Source organism: Trichechus manatus, unplaced genomic scaffold (genome assembly GCF_000243295.1).
Source record: "Trichechus manatus latirostris isolate Lorelei unplaced genomic scaffold, TriManLat1.0 scaffold00006, whole genome shotgun sequence".
Lineage (NCBI taxonomy): Eukaryota > Metazoa > Chordata > Mammalia > Sirenia > Trichechidae > Trichechus > Trichechus manatus.
The window spans coordinates 374296-385915 of NW_004443942.1; the positions used below are offsets into that span (position 1 = coordinate 374296).

At 52.7% G+C, this 11620-nt stretch overlaps 1 protein-coding gene across 1 annotated transcript; it reads right to left on the reverse strand.

Annotated features, from left to right (window-relative positions):
• Positions 1-437: 437 nt before the first annotated feature.
• LMO1 (LIM domain only 1) lies at positions 438-5558 on the reverse strand. The gene is made up of 3 exons (XM_004369618.2): positions 5347-5558; positions 2530-2655; positions 438-543 (listed from the first exon to the last, which is right to left on the reverse strand). Exons 1-3 carry the CDS (start codon positions 5556-5558, stop codon positions 438-440), a joined length of 444 nt encoding a protein of 147 aa, XP_004369675.2.
• Between the last annotated feature and the right edge of the window lie 6062 nt (positions 5559-11620).

Sequence of the window (11620 nt, forward strand, 5' to 3'; positions counted from 1 at the left end):
CCAGCCTGGAGACCCCTGCCTGGCAACAGCACATGCTACAGCCCCAGGTCCCTGCTCCATGCCCCAGCCCTTGAGGGGCAGTGGTGAGGGCCTTGTCCCTCTCCCAAACAGGGGAGGGGGCCACAGATCTGTGTCAGTCACGTGAGCAATGCAGAGCAACCTCCCCGGAAACATTCATAAGTTTAATCCACGCCAGTAATAAAATCGCATTACATTTCTCATAAAATAAATGTTCCCATTTATATACAGAAGACGGACTGTACAGGCCCAGCCTGGCCCAGAAGGGTCACACACAGACAGGAGGCAGCGGTGGAGGAAGGGCCGTTCCTCCAATCGAGGATGGAGAAGTTCTAATGCGACAGGAGAGTGGCTGGCTGGCTGGGCGGGCGGGCAGGTGGACAGATGGACAGATGGGCCTGGCGGCCAGGTGCCAGGCATTACTGAACCTGGGACTCAAAGGTGCCATTGAGCTGCCCCTCCTCATAGTCCATCTGACACAAGATCATGTTGTTCTTCAGGAAGAATTTGTCTCCCACACAAAATCTGGAAAATCCAAGCAAGAAAGAGAGAGAGACTGTGGGAGGGGTCCCAGTGGGTATTGGGGGTTTCAGACAGGACTCAGCCTGGCCCAGGAGATGAGACATGTGGGGCGCAGTGGTGCTGAGGTGTGTGCTCCTTGAACTTGCCAGAGGGAATACCAAAATCTCATGCCAAACTTGCCCAATGACCCTGGGTCAGTCCGGCTCGCAGCCAGGCCCTGCAGCCTGGGGTGGGAGGACAGACAGACAGTCAAGCCTGGGCCACAGGCCTTCCACAGCCAGGTCTCCCGTGGAGGCAGGGGCAAGGGTAGTGTTGGTGGGGAGGTACAAGAATAATCTACACTAGTCCGAGAGAAATGAACCCTGGTGGTGCAACCGTTAAGCATTCGGCTGCTAACCAAAAGGTTGGTGGTTCGAACCCACTCAGCAGCTCTATGGAAGAAAGATTTGCTGATCTGCTCCCATAAAGATAACAGCCTAATCCTATAGGACAGTTCTACTTTGTCACATGGGGTCACTATGAGTCAAAAATTGACTCAGTAGCACCTAACAGCAACAGTCCTAGAGAGGGAGAGAAGACACAGAAACACAAAAAGACTGAGAAAGGAGATGGAGATATGGTGAAGGAGGGAGGGATGGAATGGTTGATTTTCCCATACCCTAGCCCCAACTTAGAGGATGGCTCAGTAAAGGGCATTCTTCCTCTAAACAGGGTCTGTGGGTTTCTTGGGATGTCCTTCCAGGAGGAGGTGAGCCTGCTCCCCCATTTTCTGCCCTAAGAAGGCCCTGCTTTGTCCCTCAGTCCTCTGTGAGTCTTGGGGGATTCCAGTCCTTCCTCAAGATGTCCCCGGGGTGGCTGAGGCCTTTAGTGAGACCCCTGGGTCTCTGGCCCAATTCCAGCAGATCCCAGTCCAACCACCAGGTGGTGCTGCAACTTCACCGAGCCCACCTAGCAGTGGGTCTGGCCAGACCCCCTGTTAGACCAGCATTCCCTGCAGGTTCCTCTGGACCTCACCTTCTAGGAATACTTGTATGAGCACCTACATGACCTGGGGGTTCCGGAGAAAAAAGCCTGCCTTCCAGTGCTAGGCCCCCAGCCGGGGCTGAAGGGCTCTGTCTCTCTAGGTGCCTGGGGCCTCCCACAAGGCTAGGGGACTGAGTAGAGGCCAAAACACCAGAAACAAGATAGGACTGTGACCAGAATCACAGGAGCGAGGTCAGGAGTGAATGGCCATTCCCTGTAGGGGTTTTGGTCTCCTTTTCACATAGAATGTACATGTATGCACACATGTACACACACAAGGACACAGGGCATGCAGACATACCCCCCACATGCACATTTAAACCACATGTACACATGCCTAGCCATCCCAGCACACACACAGAGGTGCACCCAGTGCATGTACACATACCCCTTTGCACATGGACATCTAAAAACACACATACACACACATGCATAATCACACTATGCACATGCAGTAAACTCATGCATTAAAAAAAAAAAAAAAAAAGCCAAACCTTTTGTCATTGAGTTGATTCCAACTCATAGCAACCCCATGTGTTACACAGTAGGACTGCTCCATAGGGGTTTCTTGGCTGTAATCTTTACGGAAGCAGATCACCAGGCCTTTCTTCCTTGGTGCCACTGGGTGGGTTCGAACCACCACCCTTTAGGTTAGTAGTCAAGCACAAACTGTTCATGCCACCCAGGGCACTCACACATACTCCCATCTAATTACATTCACACAGAAATGGCCACACAAACGTGCACACAGAGTATATGGGCATACACATTTGGCTACAGGGCTTAGGCACACATAAGACAAATATGCACATGTGTGCTCATGACAACTTGCAATGTACACATATAGCCATGTGCACACAGAACCCACGTTTATATGCATGCCACCACAGCACTCCTGGCCTGTCCCAGCAGGCCTCAGGCTGAGTTCTGGTGCATGTGCTGGTCTGCCTCCAGGCCAGCACTCACCTCTGGTTGCAGAGTTGGCAGGCAAAGCAGTCGAGGTGATATACATTGTCCCGGGCTCGCATCACCATCTCAAAGGCTGGGATCAGCTTGCTGCAGGCAGCGCAGTTTCCGGTGGTGCCGAAAAGCCTGCCAGGGGAGAGCACAGAGGGCTCAGGTTGACGGGGTTGCCTCCAGCCAGGGCCCACCCTGTCCTCCACACACGTGGACTTAGCAGCCGGGCTTGCGCAAGAGGGCAGGAGTTCAGATGGCAGCACCAAGATTCTGCCAAGAGACTGGGCTTCAGAGAAACTGGCACATCTGCTCAGGAGAGGAGTGTAGAGTCAGGGGTTGGCTGACACTGCCCATCCCTAGGTTGACAAGGGCCCCCTCCCTGGCTCCCACCGGGGTGCCTCAAGTACCTGGGGCTACTAGGAGAGCACTAGCCTGGACCCTGAGCTAGGGCTCCAGACTCACTGAATTTTAGAGGCAGTCAGCGTATCATGCGCTGTGTGTCCTCAGGCAAGTCACTGAGTCTGAGTCTCATTTACTTAACCTGTAAAATGGGGACCAAAATATATCCTTCACAGGGTTGTGGAAAATCGTAAACTCTCAGTCACAACTCATTTACTAGACACTTATAGAGCATTTACCATGTATCAGGCACTGTTCTAAGAGCTTTGCAAAGAACAACTCATTTAATCCTGTTAACGGGCTATGGGGTGGGTACTATTATTATCTCCACTTTAAAGATAAGGAAAAGGAGGCACAGAGAGGTAAACAATCTGCCCAAGGTCACAGAGCCTGGCTCCAGAGAGTGTGCTCCTAACCACTGCATGATGCTGCCTCCGCCCTTTAAAAGTATAGGGTATTAATATATTCTTTTTCTGCTACCAGCTCACTGTGTGACTTACCTAGGTCCCTTCCTTTCTCTGAACCTCAATTTATCCCTCTGTAAAATGGGGGTGCTGGACTGGATGCTCTGTTCGACGATCCTTCTAAAACAGAACTGATGCCAAAAGGAAGCCCCAAGGACATCTGGCACAAATGCCTCTTTGAGGCAGGCACCCCTCTTCTTAGCCACTGGTTGCATACCTCTGGGGACAAGAAGCTCACTCCCTCTCCATGCAAGCCAATCCTTGTCTGGATGTTCCAATGGCCTGAGCCAACCAGGCTCCTCCTTGCTTCTTTTTTGCACACTGGCAGAACAAGCTCCCAGCAAGGCAAGAGGGCTGAGAGGTGGGTGGGAGGCTCCTCTAATCCCTGATTTGTCCAGCTCAAGCTCAGCTGCTGCAGACAGAGCTTGTCTCCATTATTCATCAGTCTGAGCTGCCTGGTGGCTCAGATTAAGGCAGACAAAGGCTGGGCGGCAGCATCTGCCTGCCAAGATGAGCCTTTCTTGCCACCAGCCCGATGAGCAGTTGCTGCAGAGGGGAGGGCTCCGGATAGCGATTCTTTGGGGCCGAGCAGCTCAGTGAAGCCTCATCCCCACCCCAGCCTACTGGCCTCCCTGGCCCGAAAGTCATTTCTTCTGCCTCTGGCCAAAGCCCAGGAAAAGTACCTTCAGCCCCCAGTAGCTGGCAGGGCAGGGCCCAGAATGCTTGTGGGTGCTCTGGCTCTGCTGACAAGGCTGTCCTGTGCCACGGTCTTCCCTCTTCAAACCCTGTGTGCCACCTCCCCCAGCCTGGTAGGTTCAGCCCCCATATGATGCCCCTTCCAGGTCCTCAAGGGGGTAGTCCCCAGAAGCATCCTTCCTTAACCCCTGCTCCTGACCTCAGCCTCTCCCTTCAGGCCAGAGCCAGGAGCACGGAGTCACAGATGCTGTTTTATTGCTTCACTTTTTGAAACTCCTGCAAAAAGCAGAAGTTAAAAGAGAAGGCGCAGGCAGCTACATCTCAGGCTCTTCTGGGAAGTGTGTGAATCTCTGATGATAACCTCACCCCCACAACGTGCCCAGACCTGAGCAGAGGGAACCCCGTGAAGCCCTTGCCCCGACCTGTTAATTAATGCGATAGGCCTTCCTTCCCCACAAGGCCTGGCCACCATTTAGCAGCCTTTGACTGAGCCAAATGCAAATGCTGGGTCTCAGCCAAGGCCCCTACTTCGTGGCCTCCTTCCAGCCTTGATGATGTCACACATGGCCTAAAGGAGGGTTAATTGGGGGAGGCAGCCCCAGGGAATAAGGATCCAGGTTGTGGGGGCGGGGGAGTTGAGCTCTGAGGAATGCAAGGCAGGGAAGCATTATTAGTTTCACTGCCTTGCAGAGAAATAAACTGAGGCTGAGAGAAGGTTATAAGCCAAAAAGCACAGAGCTCCTTCAAATCCAGGTCTTCAAGCTCCAACATCAGTGGTTCTTCTCAGGGGTGGTTACCTGCCAGGCTCCCTAGGCTTACTGATTGCCCAACAGATCCCAGGGCCTGCCTGGAAAAGGGGGTGGGGTTGGGTACTGGGAAGAGGTAGGAAGGAGACTTCATCAGGGCGGAGGGGCCCTGGGAGGTCAGAGCTTCTCCATCTGCTCCTCACAGCCCCTCTGAGATGTCCCCTCCAAGATTCCAGGAACAGTTGAGTCAGAAGCACCTGGCAAAGGCAGGAGCAGAGCCAGGCTGATCTCCTCAGGTGTCCAACAGGTATAAATGCCTGCCCTGGACCTGCACTGGGCGTTGAGGACAAAGAGTTACAAGCATGGCCCTACCTTCAGGGGGTGCCTTGGTATCTGGGAAGGCAGGACTGTCAGGGATGGGTGGACACACAGGCTGTGCCCAGAGTGTGCAGGGTGCTGGGTCTACCGCAGGGGACAGAGTTGTACTGAGCCTTGAACAATGAGGGTGGGGGGCGGCCCACCTCAGGTAGTCACGTCGGCACAGGATGAGGTTCGCCTTGGTGTAGAGGGTAGAGCCCACCTCGCCCAGGCGGCAGTCACAGCAGGCACACTTGAGGCAGTCTTCGTGCCAGTACTTGTCCAGCGCCTTCAGCAGATAGCGGTCCTTGATTTTGCGGTTACAGCCTGCACAGCCCTTCTGCTTCCCTTTGGGCTGGACGGAGAGCATCGGCATGCCTGCGGACAGACAGACAGATGGACACAGGATGGGCACTGTGGCTCTGGGTCTCAGGGAGCTGGCCGTGGAAACCTCAGGACACATCCCTCTAGGAATGGGGAGCTCACTGCTTCTCTAGACTATCCCCTCCAGGGCTGGGGCTCCCATGAGTCCTCACTTTCTCCCCAGCCTCTTCCTCTGGTCCTGTGTTCTGTCCTCTGGACTGCATGGCACAGCCTGTTCCCTTGGCCCTGAGAAATTCCCTCCAGAGGGTGAAGGCAGCAATGGGGAGCCCTGAGTCCACTCCAGGTCACATATATAGCCGCAGGCCTTGGCCTCACTGAGCTGTTCCTCCACATCTCAGGCATTGCTCCCTCTGCAGTCTTTTCCAGAGTTAGCTTGTAGCCATGATCTCATTGGCTCTTTCAGCAGCCCTAGGGGTGGAGTCTCCTAATGAGTTTGGTGTCTGCTGGGACTACCAGCTCTTTTTGCCAACTAAAATCTTTCTCACACTGCTTGTGTATTTGACCATTTTAACCTAAATGGTCAGGCTACAGTCTCTTGGTCTATTCATGTAGAACTATGGAGGTGTCAAAAAGAAAGTGAGATGCCCCTCTGACCACCCCCCCCCCCCCCGCCCCAGGAGGGAGCAGGAGGCTCTGGAGCCCCTGGCACTTGCAGGTAGTAAGCTGGGCCTGGTCTAGTTGGGGCTCTACTCAGGAATGCTTCTAGGTGGATTCAAACTTCTCAGTTGCCCTGGCCTGAGAGAGAGGAAGCTGTAAGTCTCTGGATCCTCATTCATCCCACTAGGATAAGAATCTGAACCACCGGCCCCCTCCCAGGGCCCATATAAGCTTCCCAACATACAAGAAAGCATCATGTATGAAGGGCAGGAAACTCAATGTAGTGATCACTGAAGGCGCAGAGCCTCCAAGCAGGCAAATATGTTCACACTCATACACACACACGCACACACACACGCGCACAAATGTACACAGAGGCATGGGCTCCTAGCTCCTCCTCTAGGGTAACAGGGAGTGACCACAGGGAGGGGCAGTTGAGGAGGAGGTGGGGATGGATGTTATCTGGTGCCTGGACGTCCACATGGACTCCCTGAGGCTTGGCTGTGCTCAGCGAGTCTCAGAAGGCTCCTGCCTGGAAGGTAGGTAGCCTGAAAACCGCATGAAGACGGGGGTGAAGGGGAAGGGAGGTTCCTTTCCTGACCAAGGCTGTTCCTCTGGGGGGAAGAGCCCACTCCTTCCTGCCCCCCTGGCTTTCCAAGAAGCCCTTGTAATCTGCCCTCCTGCCAGCCCCATCCTCTCCAAAGGCCCCTGCTCTCTCCATCCTCCCAGCCCCAGCCCCAGCCCCAGCTCCAGCCCCAGGTATTCCCACATTTCCCCATCCCATGAGCACTGCCCTTCTTCTGAGTTGCTTGGCCACTGCCGTTGCTTTCCCTTCCCTTCTTCCAGGTGTGACCCTTCCTCAGATCTCAAAAAGGAACCACCCACCAAGAGGCCTTAGTCTCAGAATCCACAGATGTCAGGTAAGAAGGGCCCTCAGAGTTTTTCTAGTTTAACACTCTCATTCTACATACAGGGAAACTGAGGCCCAGACAGATAGACAGGCCAGTGTAAGATGCTGATAAGTTGGCCCCAGGATTGCTGCCTTCTCAGCTTGCCACCTCCTTAGACTTCTCATGGAGGAGGGTGGACCCTGGGCCAGGGCAGCCCTCCAGAGCCCAGGACCAACGGGGACAGGTAAGAGACGGAGGAGGCATCTGCAGGCTGCAGTGGGCTGTGGCTGGGGCACTCTCCTCTCTCTCCTCCAGTCCCCTCAGGGCCTGTTAGCTGGGAAGTTTGCTGCCTAATTTCCTTAATGCAACTCTAAAGGTTAATTGGTCTGAGAGAGTGATGGGGCTCAGGATGACCGTGTCCATCGCCTGCCTGGGTCTCCTCCCAACAGGGCCCAGACCAGGCTTGGCTCCGAGAAGCCTGTGGGAGCCAACTGGGGTACAGGTACCCCAAGAGCTGAGAGGGGCCTACGAGGCTCCTTCAGAGGCCTGGCCCACAAAAGGAACAAAGGGAAAGAAGGGAGGGTTCAAAATATCTGGGTCATGGGGAGTCTCAGGGGTGAGACTACTGCAGGTCTGTGGAAGAAGCACCCAGGAAGGAGGTGGGAGTGGCTCAGGCAGTGGCTATTTTCCAACCTGTCTTTCCAGAAATATTGCAGTATTTAACACTTGGGATAGGTCTGCATGTAAATGCAGACTTGGAAAATCTCAGGCCAGCCTCTGGCACAGCCCCCTCGCTCACCTGGCCTGAGTCACTTCCCAGCAGTCCAGGGCCCCTCCCAGGGATCTACCTCTGTGCTATTACTGGCAGGTGGGTGAGTGGCTGCACCATCCATACTCAGGGGGTACACCTGGCCCATGAAGTTATACCCCAAGATGAAGGGGGATGGTAGGACACCCCAGTACCAGCAGCATCTGCCCTGTTCCATTTTCCTTCCTGGCTTGGCTACTGGATGGGTTGGTCTTCCAAGCTCATCCCCTTCCCTTTACTGGCCTCCATGGGTTCCTTTATGGCCTTGGGCTCCAGGGCCCAGCCACTGATCTTGCAGGGCTATGAACTACAGCATGGTCTGGCAATCCAATCACTAGCAGGACAGACCCCGTCCATGGAGGCCATGAGGAGCAAAGCCACAAGCTTCCCCAGGTCCTCTGCCTCCTGCCTGTGTCCAGGCTCAGTCTAGTGCACAGTGGATGCCTGTAAAGGTCTGGGTGCCTGGCTCAAGGGTACTGAGTCTGAAGAACTCTTAGAAGCCACATGGCTTCGGCCAAATAATGTCTGATGTCCACCAAGACACAGAACACCAGGGCCAGCTTGGCCAAGGAGGTCCCAGAGCATCTAACAGACTTTGAGCTATCTCTACCTGGAGAGGCTGAGGTCCTGGGAGAAGGTGACCCAGAGCCAGCCCACGGGATGGATCTTGGACTGGATAGCGCAATCCCCGATCTGCAACCCTCTGGCTGTGTGATCAAGAGCAAGTCTCCTGGCCTCTCTGGGCCTTCATTTCCCCCATCTGACAAATAAGGAAAATTGAAACAACCCATTCTTCACAGGAGGGTGGAAGAGCTCTGGGGGTCAAATGGGACAATGAGTCACACTTTCTTTCTTTCAGCCAGGATTGATGGAGCACCCACCACGTGTTTGCTCCCACTGTTCTGGACCTTGACACTCCTGGAAAGCTAAAGGGACTTTTAGGGGGGCATCTCTAGTCTCCTGCTCCCTAAATCAAGGGAGATGCTCCCCAGGGGTCCAGGCTCTCACTCCCTGCTCTGCCTCACCAGCCCCCCACCCAGCCCACCAGTCCACCCCTGCAGACACCTCTCCCCTCCCTCCTTCCCTGCCTGGCTCTGGGAGCTGACTGCGGGCCATGCACTTTCCATTAAGGAGATAGCATCCCTTTGCTGAAGTCCATTTGGGATCCATTTTAGTGTTATCTAAAAATCAAATCTACATGGTAATCCTTTTAATGTACTCCTGACTTTAGAAAAAACAGCCTTGCGCTCCTTCAGGAAAGGTTTTAAAGCATTACCCAGTAATTACTACTCACCCATGAAAACACTGATCTTTTACAGCGGGTGATGTTTACGCCTGCACACGTGTACACGCAGGCACACAGTCAGAGGCACATGCAAAACACACCCGTTCACTAAGCCCATGTGCCACCCCCAAATCCTAGGGCGCGTGTGGGGGGTGACATTGGAGTGGAGGTAGGCCAAACTCCTACCCCTACCTCTACCGCGGGTGGTAGGAGGCAGCCAGGCTGCAGAGAGAGCCTCCCAGTCTGACTCATCAGCTGCCAGACACTTACCCTCAGCTCTTTAATCTGGGGAGAAGCCAGACAGTCCGGGTGATGGGGAGCGACTGCCAGCTGTCATCCTGCCCCTCCCACACTTTCCCTTCAGCTGGGAGAGAAGCCCTTCTCTTCACATGGACCCCACAAAGCAGTCCCCCAGGCCAGGCCCAGGTTCCCAGCTCCTCCTGCACACCTGCCCCAGGCAGGCTGGCCCGCAGATCTGGCAGGTAGACTTTTCTAAACTGCCAAGCCTGCAGGCCCCCAGTCCTTCCACTGCCTCCAGCCTGGACAGCTTGGCACTCCCACTGCCCCCCGGGCAAGCCCCTCCAAGGCCAGTCCTCCACCCCACCCTGCAACAGCACCTACCCCGCTGTGCCGCAGGTCACTGTAGGCTAAAGCCCCATGGCCCCCTTGCTGGAGTGACGGTGGCCACCACTGGCAGCTCTGGCCTGGCATTGGAGGCCCCCTCCCACATGCCAGAGTGTCCTGCCGGGCACTGCTAGATCTGTTCCCTGCAGAACCCTGGAGTAATACTCCTCTCCATCCTGTGAATGGATCTTGTTTGCCCTCCCAGGGCTTCCCTCCACTGCTGCTCCAGGAAGAAATGCTTTTATTCTGCCCGTCCGGACTCCCCCCAAAGGTCAGAGTCAACAGTGGTCTCTAGGCTAAGAGCCCATACTTCGAAGTCAGGGAGTCTAGTTTCAAGTCTGGAACTGCCAGGGGCCTGGAGCAAATCCTTTCACCTTGCTGACTTGCAGAAGCCATGGGACAGAGCCTGTCGCCCAGTGGGCGCCCACAGACAGGAAATGGTAATATTATTAACCCTCACACCCAGGACGCCTTCCCTGCTCTGACACTTGTGTTCTTTTTCTTTCAACTTTTTACTTTGACATAATTTCAAACTTTCAGAAAAGTTGCAACAATAGTAGAAAGGCCACAACATGGATGAACCTTGAAAACGTGCTAAACGAAAGAAGCCATTCACAAAAGACCGTATATTATATGATTCCATTCATACGAAATGTCCAGAATAGGCAAATCCATAGAGACAGAAAGTAGATCAGTGGTTGTTTAGGGTTTTCAGGGGAGGAGCTTGGGAGGGGTGATAGCTAAAGAGTATGGGATTTTTGAGGTCATAAAAATGTTCTAAAATCGACTGTGGTGATGACTGCGCATATGTGTGACTATACTAAAAACCACTGAATTGCTCACTTGAAATGGGTGAAATGTATGGAATGTGAATTACATCTCATCAAAGATGACTTTTTTTTAAAAAAAGAGTAGTAGAAAGAATTTCTATATACCCTTCACCCAGATTCCTTAATATTTTACCACATTTGCTTTATTCTTATCTATTTTCCTGAATCATCTGAGAGTTGGTTTCTGACATGAAGTCCCTTTACCTCTAAATTCTCTGGCATGTATTCCCTACAAGCAAGGATATTCTCTTATGTAACCACAGTACAATTATCAAAATTAGGAAATGATCACTGATATAATACTATCATCTCATCTACAGACCTTATTCAGATTTTGCCAGTTTTCCCAGTATCTTCTATGGCAAAATAAAATCTCAGATCTAGTGTTGCATTCGGTCATCTTTTTTTTTTTTTTTTTTTAAGTCAACTTAAATCTGGACAAATTGTAAGCCTTTCTTTGTGTTTCAATACACTGGCATTTTTGAAAAGTAAAGGCCAGTTATTTTAAAGGATATCCCTCAATTTGGGTGTGTCTGACAGTTTTTGTCTGTATGAACTTAATTAAGTCTTCAGTTTTCTTTTTCGTAAAGTGGAGATAAAAATAGTACTCAACTCATGAGTTCCTGTGAGGAATAAATAAATTAATATATGTGACACGCTTAGAACTGGGCCCAGCAGTCAAAAGTTAGCTTATTACTACTGACTAGCATCCCCCCTTGGAGCCCTGGTGGCACAGTAGTTAAGAGCTCAGCTCCTAACCAAAAGGTTGGCAGTTTGAATCCACCAGCTGCTCCTTGGAAACCCTATGGGGCAGTTCTACTCTGTCCTATAGGGCCACTATGAGTCAGAATCGACTCGACCGCAAGGGGTTTGGTTTTTTGGTTTGGTGTATCCCCCACCCTTAGTACATATGGAAGGACGGCCTTTGTCACAGCTCCATCTCGGACTCCTAACATTGTGAAAGACACTTATTTTGAAGTTCAATAAACTGATTTGAATGTGCCACAGTGGTCAATATCA